The 27,997-nt window shown below is 37.0% G+C and overlaps 1 protein-coding gene across 1 annotated transcript in view; it reads right to left on the bottom strand.

Moving 5' to 3' along the window:
• LOC150089231 (N6-Methyl-AMP deaminase-like) overlaps nucleotides 1-26,108 on the bottom strand; it is a 93,493-nt gene extending 67,385 nt beyond the window's left edge. Inside the window, exons 1-3 of the mRNA XM_090389916.1 lie at nucleotides 26,030-26,108; nucleotides 19,461-19,594; nucleotides 8,279-8,339 (exon numbers count right to left, since the gene is read on the bottom strand). Of these exons, the coding sequence (XP_090246042.1) occupies nucleotides 8,279-8,339; nucleotides 19,461-19,594; nucleotides 26,030-26,098 (264 nt within the window). The 5' untranslated portion in view covers nucleotides 26,099-26,108. The remainder of the gene's footprint in view (nucleotides 1-8,278; nucleotides 8,340-19,460; nucleotides 19,595-26,029) is intronic.
• Nucleotides 26,109-27,997: the final 1,889 nt, after the last annotated feature.

Here is a 27,997-nt window from a genome sequence, read left to right as displayed (position 1 = left end):
CTGCAGTCAACCTTATGAAAGCAAAAGCCTTTTCCTTTACCCTTGACAATAGTTATGCCTTAAATTAAATTCCACATTAGCACATTGTGATTGCTGCTACCCAGTCTGGCTTTTACCTGCAGGTTCTTTATGCATGTAGAATCACTCCTTCTTCTTGTTGTCTCTCTAACAAAAACCTACAAAATCCAGTCAACATTTGGAAAGTCAAAATCTCCTGTTATAAGACATTCTAATTTACAGGCCCATCTATTTCTCTGTACAGCTGTTTGATATACTCATCCCAGTCATTAGGCCTATAACACACTCCTACTCTCCATTTTGTTTTCCCAGTGCTTATATCACACCAACTGACTCAACACTGCACTGGTCATCCATGTTGACTGGATGCACTGCTTAAATTTAATATGCTTCTTAACTTGAATGGGTTCAGCACGCTGAATTCTGATGGGATCCTTCCACTTGTTCAGATTACGAACCTAAGGGGGCATAAATTCAAATTAAGAAAAGACAGATGTAGAATAGATGTGTGGAAATTTGCCTTTAGCCAGCGGGTGGTTAATTGCTGGAACAAACTTCCATCTGTCGTTGTGGAAGTTGATAGGTTGAATAAATTTAAGGAGGAACTGGACAGGCATTTGGAGGGAATGGTGTGATTTTTTTTTTTGGCTGATGCTGCATAAGCTCATACATTTGCTTTCTTGCATCACATGCCACTACTACTACTACTACTACTAGGAGCATAACCCCTCCAATCCTCCTGTCCTGTCAGTCCTACCTACTCACCATATTCAAGTTCAGCATTACTCATGTCTGAGTGACACCATATCTCTGGTATCTCTACAATATCTGCATTTGATAACTTAATCAGTACTTCAATAACATCAAATTTATTTACAATGCTGTTCCTACTCTTAGTTACCTTTACACAGCCCATGTATTCACTGGTTTCATGATGATCCACAGCAGGACCTGAAATCCCTGCCACCTTGTTCTCTAGGCTGCTACATTTTCCAACAGAAGCAGTGCAAGAATCACCTTCACACCCTGTGGCTCTAGTTAATCTATTAGTCTGTGTGTCTCCAAAGCTAGAAGTTTTCCAACACACCTATCACTGCCTCAATAGCATCAGCAAATACAAATATTTTTGCACCACTTCTATTTAAGTGTATTCCATCCCTGTAAAAACAGTCTCTCCTGTTAACAAGAAGACCATGCTGAGAAAAAAATTCTACCCCATGAGCTTTGCATATTCTCTCCAAGGCCAAAATTACTGAAAAGGCTATCAATGTGTAATCCCTCACATCGTATCTGGGAAGAATTGCAGACACTTTCAAATTCAATCCCAACTCGTGACTTCCCCAAAATTGCCCTGTATTTGTTAAGTCCTCAGACCTCCTATTCTTAATATCATTAGTGCCAACATGGACAACAGTATCACCTTTTGTGCCCTTAAAAGATGATATCTACTCTACAACATCATCTATCCCCTGGCATTTACTGCTGTGAAGGGAATTTATCACTCATCAATGTAACACTTCATTTATTTATTTTGGTAGGATAAAGATTTATTTATCTACTTTGGCCCCTGGCAGACATACCCTGGTCCTATTTCACCTATCCTTCTTGCACAACATATAATCTCATTTCCCTGCCAATAGAGTCACCGACAATAATAACTCCCTTAGAACTAGTGCTTCAAGCAGCACAGCAGCAATAGAGATTGCTGCTGTGTTGCCTGATGCACAAGTGTGAGCCCTGGCACTGAGAGCTTGATGGGTCCCATCTTAATCCCTTCGAAGGTTTCTATCCTACTCTTCAAACTCTCATAAATGCCCATCAGAATGCTGAGTTTGCACCTAATTTCTTCACACTCTCTATGCTAAATGTATACAAAGACATCCTCCTTAGCTGTATCGTGTCCTGTTATATAAAGAGCAGAAAACATTGCACAAGTTGTACATTTTGTTAGGCTATGATCCATAGGACAATCGCATCCTTCAGTACTTGCCTGAGCCACAGCATTTCTGCTACTTTGTGCCTGTTGCTGTGTTGCTCTAGTCTAGGGAATGATTTCCATTTAAAACAATTTAATTGATCAACAATGAAAATTATTAAAATTAATCAATTAGTTGACAATGCTACACTAAGCTAATAGATTCCTAAATGCAGTGATATGTATTACTCTAAGTTTTATGTTATACCTTGCTCTATCAAGTTCAAGATATATGTTATATTATACCATTACAATTGCAGTTTTAAATTAGCTATATCCTTACAAAAAGTAAAATTTCTTAGCTAAAAACAAAAAAAAATAACAATTGATTAGAACTTTTTAGCTACTTGTTCATCACAAACCCTACTATTCCAACAAACTAGTTTCGTGTTACATCATTTGCACCAAAACAGCGGTACGAATAATAAGTTGTGCAATGAAAGCAAAAGTTAGCATTAGCATTAGCATTAGTAGAGGCATTTGATGCAAGAAAGCAAGCTTATGCAGCATCAGCCAAAAAAATTAAAGTAAAATAAATAAAAAAAAAATAACCACTTCCACTTCACCCCTCTGTTCGTTCGAAATACCTGTCCAGCCGAGCCTTAAACTTATTTAGGCTATCAACTTCCACGACAAGGGATGGAAGTCTGTTCCACCTACCAACCACCCGCTGGCTAAAGGCAAATTTCCGCACATCTATCCTACATCTGTCTTTCCTCAATTTGAATTTATGCCCTCTCAGGTGATTATTCTGAGCAAGAGGAAGAATCCCATCAGCATTGAGCATGCTCAAACCATTCAAGGCTTTGTACACCTCTATCAGATCACCTCGCTGCTGCCTAGTCTCCAGACACTGTAATTTGCAAAACTTAAGCCTTTCTTCGTAAGAGCACCCCTTTGTTCCATTCACTAATCTTGTTGTCCTTCTCTGTACTCGTTCCAGCAGCTCTACATCCTTCTTGAAATGAGGTCTCCAGGCCTGTATACAGTACTCTAGGTGTGGCCTGACCATTGCCTTATACAAGGGAATAATCACTTCCTTATCCCTGCTAGAAAAATTCCTATATATCATTGACAATACACCATGAGCTACTCTTGCAGCCCATCTGCACTGCTCAGAGAACTTCATATCTGCCTGCACAACCACCCCCAGGTCCCTTTCATTCTCTACCACTGTCAGTGTAGTACCACAGAGTTGATACATTGTTCTGGGGTTGCTGTTTCCCATATGTAGTACTTTACATTTGTCAATGTTAAACTTCATTTGCCACCTCTCAGCCCATCTGCTCAACCTTTCCAGATCCTGTTGCATCAGCATAGTGTCAGTAGTGTCCTTGACAACCCTGTCATATCGTCTGCAAACTTGGACATTAAGCTTGATATACCATCATCAATATCATTTAAAATACAGAAAACAATAAAGGACCCAATACTGAACCCTGAGGGACTCCACTAATAACATTAGTCCACGATGAGCAGTGTCCATTGATTACCACTCTCTGTCTTCTCCCCCTCAACCACCCCTTTATCCATAGCAGCAATTTGCCTCCAATGCCACACTGCTCCAATTTGTGCAGCAGTCTTCCATGTGCAACAGTATCAAAAGCCTTTCTAAGATCCAAGTATATAATATCAAAGTTATTCCCTGCATCCAGTTCTTTTGTGACTGCATCATAGCATCCAATCAAATTGGTCAGGCAAGACTTCCCCTTAACAAAACCATGCTGTGTCTGAGCTATAACTGAAGTCTTGTCTAGATGATCCTGCAGTGCTTCTTTAACCAGTGCCTCCATTAATTTTCCGGGAACAGAAGTTAAACTCACAGGTCTATAATTACTTGTGTCAGCCTTTGATCCTTCTTTGTGAATTGGGGTCACCTTTGCACATCTCCAGTCCATGGGTACCTCCCCTGAGTCCAAGGAAGCTCTCATAATTATGGCTAAGGGTTTGCTTACTTCCATTGCTACGTCCTTTAATATAACTGGATAGATTTCATCCACCCCAGGTGCCTTTCTTGTGTTTATCTTCAACAATTTCTCCACCACTTTACTCTCAGTTATTACAAGATTCTCTAGCTTACTGCCAGAGTTGAATACACCTCTGGCATTCCCCTCGCTGAATAACTCCTCATGTGTGAATGTCGATGCAAAATATTCATTTAGTTTGTTAGCTACCTGAGCAGGATCATCAACAGTTGACCCATCGATATCAAGTGGACCAATCTGATTCATCCCCTTCTAGAGTTTACATAAGTCAAGAACTCTTTGCTGTTTTTCTTTGCATCCTTTGCCAAGGATTTCTCATAATCTGCCTTCGCCTGCCTAACCTCCTTCGTAACTTGGTTACAGATCAACTTGTATCTATCATAGGCTTCTGTGTCACGTGTTAATTTGTATGTATCCCATGCATTTTTCTTCTCTGCCATATGCCTCATTAGTTCAACTGACATCCATTTAGGCTTAACCTTGAACAATATTTCTTAGTTGGTATGTAAAGCCTAGTAGCTTCCAAGATAAGTTCTTTGAATGCTTCCCATTTTGAATTTGCTGTTGGTAACATCATCAGTTGATCCCACTGTATAGAATTTAATACTGTCTCAGTCCACCGTAGTCGCCTTTGCGAAAGCAATACCCCTTCCCTTTACCCCTAATGGTAGTTACCTCTTTGAGTAAATCCCACTTCAGAACACTGTGATCACTGCCACCTAGTGGTTTATTTATCTGCAGATTCTTAATGCATGAAGAATCACTGCTGATAATCAAATCAAGAGTACTACTCCCTCTAGTTGCCTCCCGAACATGCTGATGTAGAAAACAATCATCCAATAAATCCACAAAAGCCTTGCTAGTGTGTGAGTGACCAGCCCCCAAATTCCAGTCAATATCTGGGAAATTAAAATCCCCCATAATAAGACTCTCTGATTTACTGGCCCACTCTATTTCTCTGTGCAGTTTCTTATTATACTCATCAGAGTCATTAGGCCTATAGCACACTCCTACTCTCAATTTTGATCTCCCAATGCTTATGTCACACCAAACTGACTCGACACTGCACTGTCTAGTGATGTCGACTGGCTTCACTTCCTTGGAATTTATGTGTTTCTTAACTAATAGCATAACCCCTCCTCCCTTCCTATTCTGTCTATCCTTTCTGTAGACATTGTACTCACCAAATTCCAGTTCTGCATTCCTTATATCTGTGTGACACCACGTCTCTGAAATCCCAACAATATCTGCCTTTGATGTTTTGAGCAATACCTCAAATTCCATCAAATTTATTTACTAGACTCCTAGCATTGGTGTACACGCAAGTATACATGCACCTGTTCTTTCTCTTAGCCACCCTAACACAACCCATGTGTTTACTTGTACCCCAATGATTCCCAGCAGTCTCTGAAATATCCTGCATCTTATTTTCCAGGCTGCTGCTCATTCCAATAGAAGCAGTGCAAGAATCACTTTCTCCTCTGCCAGTGGCTACTGTTAATCTATTAGTCCTTATATCCCCCCAATCTAGCAGTTTTCCGACCCTCCTAACACTGCCTCAATAGCATCAGCAAAAATTCTTGCACCCTTTCTATTTAAGTGTATCCCATCCCTGTAGAAGCAGTCTCTCCTGTTAACAAGTTAATTGCATTGCGGAGTTAACCTATGAAAGCAAAAGCTCTTCCCTTTACACTTGAGAGTAATTACATTTTTAAGTCAATTCCACATCAATACACTGTGATCACTGCTATCTAGTGGAGCATTTATCTGCAGATTTTTAATGCACAAAGAGCCACTGCTACTAATCAGATAAAGAGTACTGCTTTCTCTTATTGCCTCTCTAATATGCTAGTGTAGAAGACAGTGAGCTAATCGATCCACAAAGTTTTGCTACTATGCGAGTGACCAACCCAGAAGTTCCGGTCAATATCTGAAAAGTTAACCCCCCCCCCTCATTATAAGACAATCTGATTTCCTGGCCCACTTTATGTAATTGCTTGTTATCACAGTCATTAGCTACAACACACTCCTACTGTCATTTTTGTTTTTCCAGTGGTTATGTCACACAGAACTCTGTTTCAACATTGCACTGGCCAGTCATGTCCACTGAATGCACTGCATGTGCTTCTTAGTCAAAAGCACAACTCTTCCCCACAGACTTGCCTGTCCTTTTCGTATACATTGTACTCATACCCAAATCCTGTGCCCCTTATGTCCGAGTGGCACCATGCTCCAATAACCGTACAATTTCCGCACTTGATGACTTAACCAGCACTTAAAATTCATCAAATTTATTTACTATGCATTAATGTACATGCAAGTTTAAAGTATTATGCACTTCTTTTTATTTTCAGTAGCTCTAACACAGCCCATGTATTTGCTTTTTCAATGAGACCAGCAGTAGGCCTTGAAATTCCCAACAGTTTCTTTTCCAGGCTACTGCATGTTCCAATAGAAGGAATGCAAGAATTTTTTACACGTCTGCCTATAGCTGCTATTGAAGTACTAGTCTGTGTATGCTTCAAGACAGCAGTTTCACCGACCCATCCAACACTGCCTTGATGGCATCCGAAATATTCTTACACCCTTTCTATTTCAGTGTATCCCATCCCTGTAAAAGCAGTCTCCTGTTAAACAAGCACAGATTATGCTGCGAAAAATTCTACCCCACGAGCCTTGCATCAATTCCTCAATTTGAATTGATGACACCTCAGGTGCGAAATCTGAGCAAGAAGAAGAATCCCGTTGGCATTGAGCTTCATTATTATACACCTCAACCCATCATTATACACCTCAATCAGATCATCTCGCAGGTGCCTAGTCTCCAAACACTGCAATTTTCAGAACTTAAGCCTTTCTTCATAACAGCAACCCTTTGTTCCACTCACCAATCTCATTGCCCTTCTCTGTACTTGTTCCAGCAGCTCTACATCCTTTCTAAAATGAGGCCTCTAGACTTGTATACAGTATTCAAGGTATGCCTGACCATTGCCTTATACAAGGGGATAATCACCTCCTTATTCCTGCTAGATAAATTCCTGTGTATCATTGAAAAGACACCTAAGCTACTTTTGTAGTCTGCACTCCTCAGAAAACTTCATATCTGACTGCACAATTACCCCCCCAGGTTTTTTTCATTCCCCACTATGCTGAGTGTAGTTCCACACAGTCGATGTGTTACTCTGGGTTACTGCTACCCACATGCAGTACTTACATTTGTCAATGTTTAAACTTCAGTTGCCACCTCTCAGCCCATCTGCTCAATTTCTTTAGATCCTGTTGCAGTAGCAAACTGTCATTAGTGTCATTAACAACCCTGCCAATGCATGTGTTCTCTGATCAATTTGGTGTGTTCTGGACAAAAAGTCCAAGTTCTGGCTGGAAAAAACAAGCTACCCTCACCCGAGACTGACTAACTCAGCCATGTTGTGAAACAGAACCATAAAAATTTCTCATGTTGTCAGTTCGAACTCAGGTTATTTCCTTCCTGTGTGGGCAGGACAGTGATTATACTAACTGTCTTCATATCGCCTGCAAATAGATGTATTATAGTAAAAGCAGCTTATGCACCTTTAAACCCCCACAACAAGTAATCAACCAATCGTCTGCAAACTTGGACATTTAGCCTGATATACCTTCATTAACATCATTAATAAATACAGAAACAACAATGGGTCCAACACTGAATCCTGGAGACTCCACTAGTAACATTAGTCCATGAAGAACAGTGTTCATTGATTACCACTCAACCACCCCTTTATCCATAACAGCAATTTGCCCTTAATGTCATATGCTCCAATTTGTACAGTAGTCTTCCATGTGCAACAGTATCAAAAGCTTTCCTAAAATCCTAGTATATGATATCAAAATTATGAATGACATTTAAGACTGTACATAAAATGAAAGGCATACTGCACCAAAAAATAGGGAGTGATAATATGAAGGCAAAAATATAGCGATTCTGAATTAACATGGCTACTTACTCAAACATAAATAGTGATTACACTGGTACCAAAAAAAGTAAAGTAACGACTGTAATATCTATGATATATAAAAAAAATTATTTTATGGAATTCTATCAAACTGTTTGCCAAAGTGTGTTATTACAAGACTCAAATATATTAAAATTAAAAAAAATAATAACAATATGTCTGTATTCTCTATACAAAGAACTTTGGTGTAAAAAAAAAATTATGATGAGGAAACCATTCACTATTTTTATGATACAACTGTTATAAAGAATATGCATACAGAGAGTGTGTGCGTGCATGTGAGAGAGAGAAAAATTTTAGATGCTTACCTCAAATATTGACTCTGGAGTGTCAGTAACTTCATGAATCATCTTGAACACATCAAAGCATCTGTTAATTAAAATTTATAACTATACATTGGTAATCAACTGCCAATTTAATTCCTTCTTCTTTAAAAACTGAGGAAGCAAATGAATGAATTAATGAATTTATTTGCAGTGAGTGTTATTTAATTTCAAAATGGTCCTGAGACACATAATAATACCTTGTTAGCCTCTGCAGCCTATGACAACATATTGAATTAGTTCTCATTAACCAAATACACATTAACAGAGATGTAAAGATATAGATTATATATGTGAAGAGTATTCAATGACTATACATAAACTAAAAGACAATACCATTACAAAGAATATGGATTGACAATATAAATATAAAAAGTACAAGAATTTAGAATTAACACAGTTCTATACTCAAACTTATTATAAACACTGAAAAACATTAGTGTCCAAATGTTAAATTACAATCATAAAATGTGAGGGGTAACAAGAAAATAATGCATATGATGAAAATCAAATACAGTGCAATCTCTATTTACTGCCTAGTTATACTATGGTTTCAGATATAAAGTGAGTGTGATCATATTCCCAAGAGAGACATAAAAATATAGTTTAAGGGAAAACAAATTTCACAAGACACTAGCAGAAGCAAACTCTATACCTCACAGAGCGGGACCAGCTATTGCTTTGGTTTCCAAAGAGCAGACCATTGAACTATTTTATTCTCTTCTGTGGTATATTCCCTCAAATTATACAAAATTTTTATAAATAACAGTAATTACTGTATTTGTTCAGTTCTCAATGGCTCACCTCGATTAGAGATGCAATATAAAATACATCAATGAAATATTAATCATGCACAGGACACTCACAAAACTAAACATTTTCTTCTGAGAAGTGAACCAGCTACCATATTTATCAGTTGAGCTATATAATCAGTTATAATGTTTTGCAAACAACAGCATGTGATTATTTTCAAAGATGAAACCACATTTAGAATGGCCAAAACTGCTAAAGGAAGAATCCAAAGTGTGCATAAAATGAAGAACAGTTTCGGTATTTTTATAAGTTGCTGCTCCTAATTGCAGTTAGTGTTCTCCATAATATGCTGAAATACTATACAATTCACTTGTGTTGTTCATAACCTAAAGTACTACACCACTGTAGGGAGGGGGCCCCATAGTCTGATCAAGCATCTGACCCAGTTGCATTACACTATTTTCCTATTGAAAATGATTTCAGAGATGTTGGCTGATGCTACATAAGCTCATACACTTGCTTTCTTGCATCCCATGCCTCTATTATATACGAAATGATTTTCAGGATGCTGTTAAGAAAAAAAAAAAAATTTTTCCACACCCTCTTAATGGCCACTTAGCTACGGTGGCAGTTAGATTAGGTGGCTGATTCGTTCCTTATTTCCTATTTATACACTATATTACAAAATGGATTCCCACTTGTAAACATGTTTCATTTTCAAGTGTAAGCTTCTGTCAAACTGATAATTCTGAAATTATTTTTTAAGTATATGAAGCATCGCTGTTTAATATTTTTTAATCTAAAGTATAGCACTATTAAAAAAAGACAGCAACAGTGCAATTGCCATTGAAAACATTTAACCCATTTCATCTACTGATGGCAAAATAGTTAAATTATTTTGGTTTAACAGCATATTTAATTATCATTTAATCAATGTGTAAAACTATTTGCCATCTTCCAAATTTCATCCAAATGGTTAAAAAAAAAAAAAGAAAAGAATAAAATATATAAAAAAGAATTAAAAAACACATGCAAAATTAAAATTTCTTACCTAAAAATACCAGCTTAATAGGTTAACTTTTAGTTATTGTGCATTCATGTTAAAAAATTGTATGGGGGTGGGGGATTTAAATTTAATTTTCCAAGTGATAAATCTAAGTGAAGTAACTGAATTTGGTAGTCTTAGAAAGAAGATAATAGCCTGCCTCCATGGGGGCAGGGACAGAAACTAGATGATGATGACAATTTTTGCTGTCATCTGGTTTCTTATTTTGCTTCTAATGTGTAATGTTCCAATAAAGCTGCAATTGCTATTCACTCTGGAGCTGCTCTAAATGTTTTCAAAATACACTGGTTGTAATTTAGCTTCAACTACATCATAAGGCACACACATATTTACACAAATACTGTTTCCACTTGATGTGATGATCTCCTAAATGTTTTTATCTGTGGACTTCCATAATTATCTAAAAGATTATTTTTGATGTTAAAAACATTTTTAACAGCATTATTTGGAAAAAAGCATTATGTTACCTAGAAATCGTCACGAAATCTGATGCGCATGCATTGTATTTGTTGTGTACAGTGATGCAAGTACAACGCATGCGCCCAAGAAAACAAGTTACAGTGACACAACAAGTACAATTGAGCAGTCACGCGCTAAGTTGTTATATCAGCATAATGATTAATACGTGAGTCACTGTACTAAAATCTACAGCCCAGCATTCGAAAGAATATCGTGAAAGAAAGGGAAGTTGGACAGAAATGTGAATCCAGATGAAATTCAACAAGTGTTTCGTTATGCCTGGGAGTTCTCAAACTGCACCCAAAAAAACTCGAGCTGAAATAATGAAGGAATATCGTGAACGGAAGAAAGGGAAATTAGAAATTCAAACTATTCTGAATCATAATGAAATTCAACCACAGAGTTCTACTATGCCTGATACTTATCAGGAATCTAAAACTCCAGCAGAACGAATGAAGGAATACCGTGCATGAAAAAAAAGCAAAATTAGAAATGGCTAATAATGAGATTCCTGATTAAATCCCTATAGTGTCTACATGAGCTGACAGTGAGTTTGAAAAATTAGTGTACAAAAACCCATTTGGATTTAGTTGTAATGTACACTACTGACACTATGCTGCTGCAACAGGATCTGGAAAGGTTGAGCAGATGGGCTGAGAGGTGGCAAATGAAGTTTAACATTGACAAATGTAAAGTACTACACATGGGAAACAGCAACCCCAGAGCAATGTATCAACTCTGTGGTACTACACTGACAGTGGTAGAGAATGAAAGGGACCTGGGGGTGGTTGTGCAGACAGATATGAAGTTCTCTGAGCAGTGCAGACGGGCTGCAAGATTAGCTCATGGTGTATTGTCAATGATATATAGGAATTTTTCTAGCAGGGATAAGGTGGTGATTATTCCCTTGTATAAGGCAATGGTCAGGCCACACCTAGAGTACTGTATACAGGTCTGGAGGCCTCATTTCAAGAAGGATGTAGAGCTGCTGGAATGAGTACAGAGAAGGGCAACAAGATTAGTGAATGGAACAAAGGGGTGCTCTTACGAAGAAAGGCTTAAGTTTTGCAAATTACAGTGTCTGGAGACTAGGCACCAGCGAGGTAATCTGATAGAGGTGTATAAAGCCCTGAATGGTTTGAGCATGCTCAATGCTAATGGGATTCTTCCTCTCGCTCAGAATAATCACCTGAGAGGGCATAAATTCAAATTGAGGAAAGACAGATGTAGGATAGACGTGCGGAAATTTGCCTTTAGCCAGCGGGTGGTTGGTTGGTGGAACAGACTTCCATCCCTTGTCTTGGAAGTTGATAGCCTAAATAAGTTTAAGGCTCAGCTGGACAGGTATTTTGAACGAACAGAGGGGTGAAGTGGAAGTGGTTTTTTTTTTTTTTTTTTTGGCTGATGCTGCATAAGCTTGCTTTCTTGCATCAAATGCCTCTACTAATGCTAATGCTAATGTTTGTGATTGTTTATGGTTTCAATTAGATTTGAAACCATTTCCAACAACTTCATATGAATTGAATTACTTCAAAATGAATTTCATTTACAAGAAGTGAGTACGTTCGTGATGAGTAATACAGGTCATACTTCATTAAAAGAGGGGCGGATACCAATTATGGCCACGTGAAATGGATTTATATATCCAACATATCCTACTCATTTGCCTCCACTGGATGTTGGAACTGAGTGTTTGATATCACCACGATTACCCTTTATGCAAATTCGTCATTTATGTTATGAACATGGACAATATGGGATCATTGGGCAAGTAATAAATGTACCACTTAACGTACATACGATAGTTCATCAATTACCTAGAGAATTAGATGACGATTATGCCATTAATATACATATAAAATGAAGACTCATACATAAATCATCATATCTACAAGGATGTGTGGAGAATAACATAGTGAAAATATGGTTATGGTATTTTATAAATTCACCTTTGTATAAATTCTACAGCATAAAAGTGAGTGACGATTTCTTGGGGACAAATGATGATAGTGAACAGGAACATTCAGATAAAATTGTGGAACCTGTCAACAATGATGATGAACTATTGTTAATTCAACAACAAACATTATTATGGTCTGAAGATAAATATTTATGTATAGCACAGGGTCAGAAATCATCTCCAACAAGTTTCATATTTGATATACATGCAGAAGAACTTTCTTTTCCAGCTATATATTTGGGACATGCACGAAAATTTAAAAATGGATTGAAAATTACTCCCTTTATGATGGCATTGAGTGAAATTCGTAGATCTGATTTTCATGGAGTAACTCCCCAACATTTGCTATATGTGGCAATGAAAATTATCCGAATGCGTACTGCAGAAAATTTGCAAATTGCAATTAAATCAGTAGGAATAACACCTAACATTACTCGTTCTATATTGGAATCGAAAGAATTTATAAACAAGTCATTAGAGTCTAACTTGGCATTTCTAAAATCAATTCCCAATTCAGCATATTATTGGAGTCAATGTAAACGAGATGTGTTTGCCATGATTCATCAATTAGGAAAACCTACAATGTTCTTGACGTTGAGTGAATGTGAACCAACATGGTCTGTATTACATGTATGTTATACAAATTCAAATATAAACGAGAAATTACAACTAATGAAGTTATGGATCTACCTTACATGGAAAGAGGTACATTAATAAATGAAGACCACGTAACGTGTGCCATATACTTTAATAAAATTGTTGAGAGTATACTCAAAATTTTAAAATTGAAAACCTATAGTCCTTTTGGAAAATATTATGTTGTGAATTTCTTTAAATGCATTGAATTTCAACATCGAGGAAATCCACGTGCACATATATTATTATGGTTGAACAATGCACCATTAGAAGAAAAATAATGTGCGATGGAAGAAGCAATTCAAATAATAGATGCATTATGTTCTATAGAGAAAACTTCAGATTATTAAAATTTACAGCAACATAAACATACTTTTACCTGTGATAAAAATAATAATGCAAACCGACGTGAATGTCGATTTGAAGCACCTTTTTGGCCAATATTGCAAACTCATATATTGATACCGATGACCCCAGACAACAATCGAAGATTAGCTTATTGCAAAAAAAAAGAATAAAAAAAGAACAATCAAATTGCAAAAAAAAGAACAATCGAAGATTAGCTTATTGCAAAAAAAAGAATAAAATATATAAATGAATGTCGTAAAATGCACGACTCATTAGAATTGGATAATCATGTTAATTTTGAAGAATTCCTTAAATCAAATCGATGCTAATCAGAAGAAGAATATCTAAATATTTTGAGGGCTGGTATCAAACAACTTTGTGTATTTCTTAAATGCAAGATAGAAGAGAAATTTATGAATAATTACAATCCTTGGATTTTTAGGAGTGCTCAAGACTAATTTGGATTTACAATTTATCACAGAAGAATATTCATGTGTAGCATATGTAGTTGAATATGTGAATAAAAGTAACAGAGGAATAAGCAACCTGCAGAGGAAAATTATAGAACTACAAGAAGAATATCCTGATATGGATATAACACGAGCATTGAGTGTAGATGTATTGAATTCTGTGGAGATGAGTTCACAAGAGGCAGCTTGGTATTTATTACGATACCCAATGTCCGTGTCTTTAAGAGCGATTGAATACGTGCCAATGGTATGGCCACATTAGCATCAGAAATTACGTAAATCAAAAGCTGAATTGGATGAACAACAAGTTGACAGTGAGTCTTTGGATATATGGAAAGATAGTATTTTTTGTAAATATGAAAAACGGGGTGAAACATTAAAAGATATAACTCTTGCACAATTTACTGCTCATTATCAAAAAGGAAATGGGGGATGGGTGAAAAGACAATTTCCTAAAATAATTCAGTATCGGAATTATAATACGTCTTCATGAACATATATGCGAAATGGTAACTTTACACATACCAATTATCAATGAGGAGAATAAAATTTTGAATGAAAATAAATACTTTGAACTTTATGAAACCAACACAGAGATAATTATCTTGAGAAGAAAAGAGTTCGAATCTGATATATTGAAAAGACGCTAGCAATTTGTAGGCAACTTTGTATCGAATTTGATGAGAATGATGAAAATAGCCTGGCGGTGGAAAAAAATGAAGAATTTCTTAAATGAAAAGAAATTAATGATGATTTCTTTACTGACAAGAAAACTATTGATGAGGAGATCAGAATAGTGATGATGGATAAATTATCATCTGTCATTAGGAAGCGAGAGAATGTCTTACCATCTGAAGAATACTGTCATTTGGTGAGTAGTACTGATAAAGAACAACGAGCATTATTACTTGAAGCTATCTATCGTCAAATTGATAATCAGATACAAGAACCGATACAAGTATTTCTCACTGGACCTGCTGGCTGTGGAAAGACATTTACTCTTAAATTACTGATGGAAACGTATAATTGCTTTTGTAATGTATCAAATATTCACAAAACATATGTTACTTGTGCCTCCATGGGCAACGCTGCTGTGGTAATTAGCATTAGCATTAGCATTAGTAGAGGCATATGATGCAAGAAAGCAAGCTTATTCAGCATCAGCCAAAAAAAAAAAAAAAAAAACACCACTCCCATTTCACCCCTCCGTTCGTTCAAAATACCTGTCCAGTTGAGCCTCAAATTTGTTTAGGCTATCAACTTCAACAACAAATGATGGAAGTCGGTTCCACCAACCAACCACCCGCTGGCCAAAGGCAAATTTCCGCACATCTATCCGACATCGTCCTTCCTCAATTTGAATTTATGCCCTCTGAGGTGATTATTCTGAGCAAGATGAAGAATCCCATTGGCATTGAGCATGCTCAAACCATTCAAAGCCTTATACACCTCTATCAGATCACCTCGCCGGTGCCTAGTCTCCAGACTCTGTAATTTGCAAAACTTAAGCCTTTCTTCGTAAGAGCAACCCTTTGTTCCATTCACTAATCTTGTTGCCCTTCTCTGTACCCGTTCCAGCAGCTCTACATCCTTCTTGAAATGAGGCCTCCAGACCTGTATACAGTACTCAAGATGTGGCCTAATCATTGCCTTATACAAGGGAATAATCACCTCCTTATCCCTGCTAGAAAAATTCCTGTATATCATTGACAAGACACCATGAGCTACTCTTGCAGCTCGTCTGCACTGCTCAGAGAACTTCATATCTGCCTGCACAATTACCCCCAGGTCCTTTTCATTCTCCACCACTGTCAGTGTAGTACCGCAGAGTTGATACGTTGCTCTGGGGTTACTGTTTCCCATATGTAGTACTTTACATTTGTCAATGTTAAACTTCATTTGCCACCTCTCAGCCCATCTGTTCAACCTTTCCAGATCCTGTTGCAGCAGCATAGCGTCAGTAGTGTCCTTAACAACCCTGCCAACCTTTGTATCATCTGCAAACTTGGACATTAAACTTGATATACCATCATCAATATCATTCATAAACACCGAAAACAACAACGGACCCAACACTGAACCCTGAGGAACTCCACTAATAACATTAGTCCACGTTGAGCAGTGTCCATTGATTACCACTCTCTGTCTTCTGCCACTCAACCATCCCCTTATCCATAGCAGCAATTTGCCTCCAATGCCACACTGCTCCAATTTGTGCAGCAGTCTTCCATGTGCAACAGTATCAAAAGCCTTTCTAAGATCCAAATATATAATATCAAAGTTATTCCCTGCATCCAGTTCTTTTCTGACTACATCATAGTATCTAATCAAATTGGTCAGGCAAGACCTGCCCTTAACAAAACCATGCTGCGTCTGAGCTATAACTGAATTCTTGTCTAGATGATCCTGCAGTGCTTCTTTAACCAGTGCCTCCATTAATTTTCCTGGAACAGAAGTTAAACTAACGGGTCTATAATTACTTGTGTCAGCCTTTGATCCTCCTTTGTGAATTGGGGTTACATTTGCACATCTCCAGTCTATGGGTACCTCCTCTGAATCCAAAGAAGCTCTCATAATTATGGCTAGGGGTTTGCTTACTTCCTTTGCTGCCTCCTTTAATATAACTGGATAGATCCCATCCACCCCGGGTGCCTTTTTTATGTTCATCCTCAACAATCTCTCCTCCACTTTCCTCTCAGTTATTACAAAATCATCTAGCTCACTGCCAATGTCTACTTTACCTATGTCATTCTCCTTCCTGAATAACTCCTCATGCGTGAATGTAGATGCAAAATACTCGTTTAGATTGTTAGCCACCTGAGCAGGATCCTCAACTGTTGAACCATCAATATCCAGTGGACCAATCTGATTCATCCCTTTCCTTCTTGAGTTTAAATAGGTAAAGAACTCTTTTCTGTTTTTCTTTGCATTCTTTGCCAAAGATTTTTCGTAGTCTGCCTTTGCCTGCCTAATCTCCTTTGTGACTTGGTTACAGACCAACTTATATCTATCATAGGCTTCCATGTCGCCCATTAATTTGTATATATTCCATGCATTTTTCTTCTCTGCCACATGTCTCATTAGTTCATCTGACAACCATTTAGGCCTAAACCTTGAACAATATTTCTTAGTTGGTATGTAAAGCCTGGTAGCTTCCAAGATTAGTTCCTTGAATGCTTCCCATTTTGAGTTTGCTGTTGGTAACATCATCAGTTGGTCCCACTGTATAGAATTTAAATACTGTCTCAGACCATCATAGTCGCCTTTACGAAAACAAAAACCCTTCCCTTTACCTCTGATGGTAGTTACCTCCTTGAGTAAATCCCACTTCAACACACTGTGATCACTGCCACCTAGTGGTTCATTTATCTGCAGATTCTTAATGCATGAAGAATCACTGCTGATAATCAGATCAAGAGTATTGCTCCCTCTTGTTGCCTCACGAACATGCTGATGTAGAAAACAATCATCCAATAAATCCACAAAAGCCTGGCTAGTGTGTGAGTGACCAACCCACAAATTCCAGTCAATATCTGGGAAATTAAAATCCCCCATTATAAGACTCTCTGATTTACTGGCCCACTCCATTTCTCTCTACAATATCTTACTGTACTCATCAGAGTCATTAGGCCTATAGCACACTCCTACTCTCAATTTTGATTTCCCTATGCTTATGTAACACCAAACTGACTCGACACTGCCCTGTCCATCGATGTCGACTGGCTTCACTTCCTTGGATTTTATGTGTTTCTTAACTAATAGCATAACCCCTCCTCCCCTCCTATCCTGTCTATCCTTTCTATACACATTGTATTCCCCAAATTCCAGTTCCGCATTCCTTATATCTGTGTGACACCATGTCTCTGATATCCCAACAATATCTGCCCTTGATGTTTTGAGCAATACCTCAAATTCATCAAATTTATTTACCAAACTCCTAGCATTGGTGTACACGCAAGTATGCATGCACCTGTTTCTATTCTTAGCTACCCTAACACAACCCATGTGTTTACTTGTACCATAATGACTCCCAGCAGTCTCTGAAATATCCTGCATCTTGTTTTTCAGGCTTCTGCTCATTTCAATAGAAGCAGTGCAAGAATCACTTCCACCTCTGCCAGTGGCTACTGTTAATCTATTAGTCCTTGTATCCCCCCCAACTAGCAGTTTTCCGACCCACCTAACACTGCCTCGACAGCATCAGCAAAAATTCTTGCACCCTTTCTATTTAAGTGTATCCCATCCCTGTAGAAGCAGTCTCAGTGCACTCTGCTTTCTGTATATGTTTATCAAATAATCTTGAACTTAGTAATGAAATTCTTCAAATATAGAATTGCATTTCAACATTTACATACTAATAATAATACATAACTGCATTTCAACATGTAAGTAAATATAATAAGCTACCGTCTCTACAGGATGAACCGTAAGATTTTGTACAGTGGTATATCTATATTGTCAATTAATGTACAAAGTTTATGGGCCCATGTTCAAGATATCGAAATGGACACAATCTTACAGCAATCTAAAATATTGATATTAAGTGAAATGTGATTGGATAATGACGAACATATATTACTTAAACCATTCCAATGTATGACTCAATTTTAAAGGTTGGATGTTCATAGTGTCAATTCATGTTGATATATCGGTGTCACGATATATCAACATGAAGGTTCAACTATCATCAGTACACCACATATCTTTGCACAACATAATAGCAACAATGCGACAGCAGTGTCAGATGAAATTGGAGACATTTGTGGATCTTTGTGCAAATTCAATAGTGAATCTATTTTCATCGTTGCCATATACATCACTCCAGGGATGTTGTTAGATATAATTCAAATACTCATAAACAAAAATTTGATGCCATATTCCATTCAAGGTGCAAAATTATTGGAAGGGCCACTGGATCATATACCTATAGTTCTCGCTGGTGATTTCAATCTAGAATTAAATTCTGAGGCTGAAAAGAAGTTTTGTAAATTTATGAAAGATGGCTTCAATTTAGATATTAAGTCAAATACTTTAGCAAATACTACACATAATGGAACGATAATCGATGGAGTATTCACTTGGGAATTAAAATCATTTGAGTGTCAAAATTATATATCTTATTTCAGTTACCATAGACCAATAATTTTAGTGTTATTATAATATGTTTTATACGAATTATTTCATTGTACACTAGTACAATGAAAAATTCCATTCATTGTATGTTGTACTGAAATTATTTTTTCAATAAAAATAACGCAGCAATACTTTTTTTTATTTATTTTACTGTACCAGTTTCGTAATGTTTTATTTTACTGTACCAGTTTCATAATGAGTTCCTGCAGTAAAGACGTTTTTAACAGCTGCCGCTGTGACATTATCAGTGAAACTATCAGTCTCAGAGTAGAACGGCACAACTCATTATGTACCTGGTACATAATTTTTTTGAGTTCTACAGTTTAAAATCTTTTAACTCACCTATCCAATGATCTAATTTCATTAACAGAAGAGAGGATATCTACACACTTTCCATCTTCAGGAAATTTTTTAGCCTGTCTAAGTTTATTTAATGTTGATACACTAATTGAGCCATTAAGATGTGCATGGAGTTCCTACAATAAAAATAAAAAAAATAAAAAATAATAAAAAAATCTCTTTTTAGAAAAGCATACAAACATATGCAACTGGTTACAAATTCTGAATATAAGCAATGCTCATATTAGCCTATACTGCCATCACAGATAATAAATTTACTTTTTTAAATTAAGCTCCAAACATTCCAGTTATTTGATATTACACTAGAATGCAATTTTTTTTCATTTCTTAAAGAATTTTAGAAAGCACCAATGAACATTTATTAAAACTATAAAAAATACGGTGCTCTTCAAAAAAAAAAAAAAAATCTAAAACATTAGGATGGCCATTACAAAAGGAGTCCTCTTTTTTAAATAACTATGGTGTCAGAATTAATGAAAACTAAGGTATAATGCTTAAATATGCTGGTTTAAATGCACTGCACAAGGATGTTCACAGTGAAATGTAGCAACTTTGGAGTTGGTAATTTTTTATTTATGAAAGTGGAACGTTAAATCTTGCATAAATAAAATATTATGTACTGAAGTTTCTATATTAATCCAGTTAACATAGAACCTTTTATGCAAGAACCTTTTAATATACAATGTGTTACAATTCCTCATGACAACACCCTCAAAAAGCTTGATTATGGGAACCCCCTTATGAAAAGGTAATGTAAATAATGAATGCCTAAAGTATCCTATTTTGTAAGTGACTAAAGTTCAAGTAATTTAATAAAAACAAATGTGTTTTTATATTTATGAGAATATATATTTTATATATTTTGTGTTTTTATATTTATGAAAATATATATTTTATATATTCTCGTATATAACACAAAAACAAAATAAAACACACAAAAAAGAAAATAAGCTGCCTATGTGTTTTGCTCCTCGTGTAGCTATCTATATGAATATTGAATTTCTCCAAGCGGTCAACCTTAACTACCCATGGAGGGAACTTATTCCAGTAATTAAAATGCTCCAGCTAAAAGAAAACTTCCTACAATCCAGTCTAAACTTCTTTCCTTGTAATTTGAATTTATAGCTCCTAGTTCTGGAATCATTTGTTAGTCATCAGTTGGAAGATGAAGAAAGCATACATACCATTAAGAAAATATTGCAGGAGGAGGTTGCTGAAATGAATTAATGTGGAGCTGGCTACTCAAACAGAACAGAAAGGGACAGCATGGGTTAGTTACAGGGTGATGAAAAGTACTGAAGCCTACAATAGCCACAAGTTGATTTGTAACAGTTATGGCAGATAAGGTTAGAGAGGCCAAGGCTGCATTTACAAGTAATTATAGACCTGTGAGCTTAACTTCTGTTCCAGGAAAATTAATGGAGGCACTGGTTAAAGAAGCACTGCAGGATCATTTAGACAAGACTTCAGTTATAGCTCGGACACAGCATGGTTTTGTTAAGGGGAAGTCTTGCCTGACCAATTTGATTGGATACTATGATGCAGTCACAAAAGAACTGGATGCAGGGAATAGCTTTGATATTATATACTTGGATCTTAGAAAGGCTTTTGATACTGTTGCACATGGAAGACTGCTACACAAATTGGAGCAGTGTGACATTGGAGGCAAATTGCTGCTATGGATAAAGGGGTGGTTGAGGGGGAGAAGACAGAGAGTGGTAATCAATGGACACTGCTCATCGTGTACTAATGTTATTAGTGGAGTCCCTCAGGGCTCAGTGTTGGGTCCATTATTGTTTTCTGTATTTATAAATGATACTGATGATGGTATATCAAGCTTAATATCCAAGTTTGCAGACGATACAAAGGTTGGCAGGGTTGTCAAGGACACTACTGACACTATGCTGCTGCAACAGGATCTGGAAAGGTTGAGCAGATGGGCTGAGAGGTGGCAAATGAAGTTTAACATTGACAAATGTAAAGTACTACACATGGGAAACAGCAACCCCAGAGCAACGTATCAACTCTGTGGTACTACACTGACAGTGGTAGAGAATGAAAGGGACTTGGAGGGGGGGTTGTGCAGGCAGATATGAAGTATTATCACATGGAGTATTATCAATGATATACAGGAATTTTTCCAGAAGGGATAAGGAGGTGATTATTCCCTTGTATAAGGCAATGGTCAGGCCACACCTAGAGTACTGTATACAAGTCTGGAGGCCTCATTTCAAGAAGGATGTAGAGCTGCTGGAACGAGTACAGAGAAGGACAACAAGATTAGTGAATGGAACAAAGGGGTGCTCTTACGAAGAAAGGCTTAAGTTTTGCAAATTACAGTGTCTGGAGACTAGGCACCAGCGAGGTGATCTGATAGAGGTGTATAAAGCCTTGAATGGTTTGAGCATGCTCAATGCTGATGGGATTCTTCCTCTAGCTCAGAATAATCACCTGAGAGGGCATAAATTCAAATTGAGGAAAGACAGATGTAGGATAGACGTGCGGAAATTTGCCTTTAGCCAGCGGGTGGTTGGTTGGTGGAACAGACTTCCATCCCTTGTCGTGGAGGTTGATAGCCTAAATAAGTTTAAGGCTCAGCTGGACAGGTATTTTGAATGAACAGAGGGGTGAAGTGGAAGTGGGTTTTTTTTTTGGCTGATGCTGCATAAGCTTGCTTTCTTGCATCAAATGCCTCTACTAATGCTAATGCTAATGAGAAAGCACTGGCTAAGAGAGCAAAGGATAGGGACAAGGAATTTTTCATGTAAGTGAATCAGATTGGACTCTTGTGCACTGGATGTGGGAAAGGCTTAGACCACCCAGCTGATGTTGGGTGGTCTAAGCCGTTTTTCTAATAACCAGTCATCTGTAAATTCAAAATCACTAATTTCATATGTCTCAGCTTTGCTTGCAGAGCTTCTTCTCAGCATGAAGGGTCTTTCTTCAGTAAAGACAGATGCACGTTGAGAAGAAGCTCTGCAAGCAAAGCTGAGACATATGAAATTAGTGATTTTGAATTTACAGATGACTGGTTATTAGAAAAACGTTTGAGCATAAAGGAAAGTAAGGCTCCTGGAGCTCATGGCATATACCCAGTAATTTTGAAGGCTTTCCGGTTGTTTATTGAATCACTGAAGTTAATTATGAGGGCATCTTTGAATTCAGGAGAGATTCCTTTTGATTGAAGAAGTGGCAACATATCACCAATACAGAAAGGTGGGTTTAAGAGCAAAGTTGGTAACTACAGGCCATTTAGTCTCACTTCAGTGGTAGGGAAAAATCTTAGCAGCAATTAAGTGTAATCCAGGAATTTAGAAAGATATGGCATTCTGAACAGCACATAAAGGAAAATCATGTTTAACTAACTTAGTAGGCTATTTTGACACAGTTATTCGTGAGCTGAATGTAGGGAACAATTTCAACATAGTTTATTTGGATTTTAGCAAGGCATTTGACTCAGTCCCTCTGAGAGGTTACTGTATAAGCTGGAACATGTTTCGATTACTAGAAAAATTCTAAGATGGATTGCTGGGTCACTACAGGGCAGAGGGTTGTGATTAATGGTTATGGTTCAGATTTGTGTAACATCAGGAGTGGGGTTCCTCAAGGATCAATCCTTAGACCACCGTTGTGCCTCATTTTCATAAATGACAGATGAAGGGATAGACAGCATGATGTCAAAATTTGCAAACGATGTAAAGTGTGAAAAAAAACAAGGTTTGGGGAATTTCGGAGATTGCTGGGAGTCATCACGGAACAAATAAATACATGGGCTGTGTTAGGGTAGCTAAGAATAAGAACAAGTGCATGTATACTTGTGGGTACACCAATGCTAGGAGTTTGGAAATAAATTTGATGTGTTGGTTAAAATATCAAAGGCAGATATTGTTGGGATATCAGAGACGTGGTGTACAGAATGTATACAGAAAGGATAGACAGGGTAGGAAACGAGGAGAGGTTATGCTATTAGTTAAGAAACACATAAAATCTAAGGAAGTGCAACCAGATATTATGGGTGGACAGTACAGTGTTGAGTCAGTTTGGTGTGACAAAAACACTGGCAAAGCAAAATTGAGAGTAGGCGTATGCTATAGGCCTAATGACTCAGATGAATATAATGAACAAATGTACAGAGAAATAGTGGGCCAGTAAATCAGATTGCCTTATAATGGACAATTGACTGGAACTTGATACTCGCACACTAGCAAGGCTTTTGTGGATTTATTGGATGATTGTGTTCTACAGCAGCACGTTTGGGAGGCAACTAGAGGGAGTAATATTCTTGATCTGATTATAAGTAGTGATTCTTCATGTATTAAGAATCTGCAGAAAAAGGAACCACTAAATGGTAGTGATCACAGTGTTCTGATGTGGGATTTACTCAAAGAGGTAACTACCATCAGGGGTAAAGAGAAGGGTTTTTGCTTTCATCAAGGTGACTAAAGTGGTCTGACACGGTTTTTAAATTCTATACAGTGGGACCAACTGTTGATGTTACAAACAGTAAATTCTAAATGGGAAGCATTCAAAGAATTAATCTTGGAAGCTACTATGCATTTCATACCAACTAAGAAATATTGTTCAAGGTTTAGGTCTAAATTGATGTCAGATGAATTAATGAGACATGTGGCAGAGAAGAAAAATGCATAGCATACATATAAATTAATAGGTGACACAGAAGACTACAGTAGGTATAAGCTGGTCTGTAATCAAGTCATAAAGGACATTAGGCAGGCAAAGGCAGATTACAAGAAATCTTTGGCAAAGATGCAAAGAAAAACAGCAAAGAGTTCTTTACTTATGTAAACTCTAGAAGGAAGGGGATGAATCAGATTGGTCCACTTGATATTGATGGTTCAACTGTTGATGATCTTGCTCAGGTAGCTAGCACACCAAATGAATATTTTGCATCTACATTTACACATGAGGGGTTATTCAGGGAGGGGAATGCCAGAGGTGTATTAAACTCTGCCAGTGAGCTAAATAATTTTGTAATAACTGAGAGCAAAGTGGAGTAGAAACCGTTGAAGATAAACATAAGAAACATTACATTAAAGGAGGCAGCAAAGAAAGTAAGTGAACCCCTAGCCAAAATTATGAGAAAATTTCATTTAGTCAGTGGGTAGTTGATTTCTGAAACAAACTTCCATATCTTGTTGTAGAAGTGGGCAGCTTAAATAAATTCAAGGCAGAACTAGACAAACGTTTTGAGCAAATGGATAGGTGAAATGGGAAGGATTTTTTTTTTAGCTGATGCTGTATAAGCTTGCTTTCTTGCATCATATGCCTCTACTAATGCTAAAGATTGGCAGAGTTGTTAATGATTAGTGCCAAGCAGCACTCCTTCAGAATGACTTGAATAGACGTCAAAGGTGGTTAGAGAAGTGGCAGCTATGTTTTAATGCTGCTAAATGCAAGGTCTTACACTTGGGGAAAAGCAACCCAAAAATAAATTATACACTTGGTGGGGTTGAATTAAAAACAGTGGAAGAGGAAAGGGATCTGGGAGTTACGATATGGGCAGATATGAAGTTTTCTGAACCGTGTAAACATGCAGCCGTGAAAGCCCATTGTGTCCTATCAATGATTTATTGAATACTATCCTGTAGAGATAAGGAGGTTATAGTCACACTGTATAAGGCAATTGTATGACCACATTTGGAATACTGCACTCAAGTATGGAGACCTCATCTGAAAAAAGACTGAGTTTCTTGAAGGAGTCCAAAGACAGGCAACTCGCATGATGAGATCAGCAAAAGGGTCATCATATGAGGAAAGACTCCGATTATGTGGGTTATAGAGCTTGGTAACCAAGTGCCTCAGACATGACCTGGCTGAGGTTTACAAGGCTCTGAGAGGGGGTTAGTAAAATGGATGAAGGTAGAATTTTCACTGTTATAGAGAATTCAGAACTCGGCATAAATTCAAATTACAGAAGAAGAGGTTTAGACAAGATTGTTGGAAGTTTTCTTTCAGCTGGTGAGTTGCTGATTGCTGGAACAGGCTGCCTTTGCAGGTAGTTGAGGAATTTGAATAAATTCAAAGATCAACTAGATAGCTTTCTTTAACCTACGCGAGGAGGAATGCAAATAATTTGTGGGGTGTTTTTAATCTACTCTTTCTCCCCAACAGCCAGTGCAGCAAAAGCCCTGTGGCTTCCTTGTACTATATGGTTATTACTATTATTGAATTTGGAAAAAAAAGAAGAAACAATTATTTGTCTGAAATACAGGAGACAACACTGCTTACAATGCTAATCAGCATTTTGTTTACACTATGTTTCTACCTTAAAAAATAATGTGTCAACACCCATCATCTAACCAATTTAAATGTCAATTGTAATAAAACTCCAAATTACTAATGAATGCAGCCATAGTCAAATAACTAAAACTTCAGGCATAGTAAGGTGGCCAAAGGAGGACAAATGGTTTCATAAGGGATCAAAATATATTATATGATAAGTAATCAAATATTATGAGATATCTGAAAGTATAATAATTCTCAGTCATTTTTGTGAAGATAACAATGACAAAAAATGCTTGCCTCCTTACCACTTTAGGCAGACCTTTAATTAAATCTAAGAATTCACTATCTAAAGCTTGTTTCAGTACATCATTCATATTGAGATGTCTTCAGGACTGTAATAAAAAAAAAATAATAATAATAAATAAATAATGATAAATATATCCACACACAGTGGGTGTTTTAATTTTTAGGTTTAGGCTATTAATCTTCTTGAACTTTTGTTGTTTGAGATGAAATTAATTTTACGTTTAAATCGATCCTTTTAAAATTAAAAATGGATTTTTGCGATTTATAAATTTAAATTTTCAACTGTTTCTTTCTGAATGGTAGTTTTTCGACGTCTTCAGTTTGGCCTAAAAATTATTGACGTACTGTACTCCTGAAACGAACATAGCCGATTTTATTTGAAGGGAAAAAACGTAAAGAACATAACGGTTGTATGTGACGCTAGCTCTTCAGTACACGTTTACACATACACAAGTTCTGGGCAGTGTTGCCAATTTAGAGGTTTTCCCGCTAGATTTAATGGAATTGCTTCAGGTTTGGCGGATTAAAATATGTAATAACGGATTTTTTAGCGGAACGAGTTTAAATATAAAAATTTAAAATATGTTTAGCATTTTATATATTTTGGCAATGTAACATTTAAATTAAGAAATATTTATTTAACAATATAAATATTTCATAATTGAAGTACATCGTAAACATAGTAGGGATATCTTATTTAATAGTTTTTTTTTATAACGCGAAGATCGGTTTTATATTATTCAGGGATCCCCTGAGGGGAATCACAACAATTTCAATACGTAGTTATACTCGCCGTTAAACGATATGACCGTTGGTTCATAGCTTTAAATTGTTGAATCAAATCTAAAAATGTGGAAAAAATTCTAATGAATTAGAAATGAATGGCATTCCTTCGCGGTTTTTTTGAAACCGCGCAGGAATGCCATTGGATTATTTTTCTTTGTCGTAATTGAATCATCTGGAGAAACAAAATTATAGCGATTAATAACCTCATCATGGGTATAATTAATGTCTCGGTAGAGATCTTTATATGCAGGCCATCCATCACTGATGATTCTTGTACCTATTATTACTATTATTATTAGCTATATGGTGCAAGGAAGCCTGAGGCTTATGCTGCACCAGCCAAAAAAAAAATTCTGAATTACCCTGAGAGAGAGAGAGAGAGAGGAATCACCAAGAAAGAGAAGAATGATGATATCCAGCTCAGGATCCTAGGTGTGCCAAGACCATACTCACCAGATGTGAGCCCCTAGGGTAAAACTGACAATATTCTCTTTCTTATAATTGATAATAGAGTTATTTTATCTCTATTTTCTACCGGAACGAAAAAAAAACATCGTTTGGTAATTCTTTCGAATGCACCAAAAACCCATTGTGTTCCTGTTAGTCGTCCTCTATTATTTTATTATTAGCTATACGGTGCAAGGAAGCCTGAGGCTTATGCTGCAAAAAAAAAAAAAAAAAAAAAAAAAATCTGAATTATTGAGAGAGAGAGAGAGAGAGAGAAGTGGAAGGGAATCACCAAGAAAAAGAAGAACGATGATGATATCCAGCTCAGGACCCTGGGTATCCCAAGCCCATACTCATCAGATGTGAGTTCCTGGGGTTATTATATATTTCCTTTTGAAAAATGCTGATTCGTTAATTTCAACTTCGATAGGTGTTCCATTTTCTGAAACCCCCCTAGTTAACTATCTTAATCAATTATTGATAAAGGGAAAATGAGGTGATTGTCCCTCTGTATAAGGCAATGGTCAGGCCACGCCTTGAGTACTGCGTACAGGTCTCAAGGCCTCATTTTAGGAAGGATGTAGATTTGCTTGAGTTTGTACAGAGAAGGGCAACAAGATTGGTGAGGGGAATGAAGGGATCCTCTTACCAAGAGAGGCTTAAGTTCTGCAAATTGCAGTGGCTGGAGACTAGGCACCTGCACGGTGATCTGACTGAGGTGTATACGGCCTTAA

The sequence above is a fragment of the Mastigoproctus giganteus genome, chromosome 2 (genome assembly GCF_048544385.1).
Source record: "Mastigoproctus giganteus isolate SK-2022 chromosome 2, ASM4854438v1, whole genome shotgun sequence".
Taxonomy (NCBI): domain Eukaryota; kingdom Metazoa; phylum Arthropoda; class Arachnida; order Uropygi; family Thelyphonidae; genus Mastigoproctus; species Mastigoproctus giganteus.
Note: the sequence above shows the minus strand (reverse complement) of the source record. Positions and strands in the feature narration are given on the sequence as shown.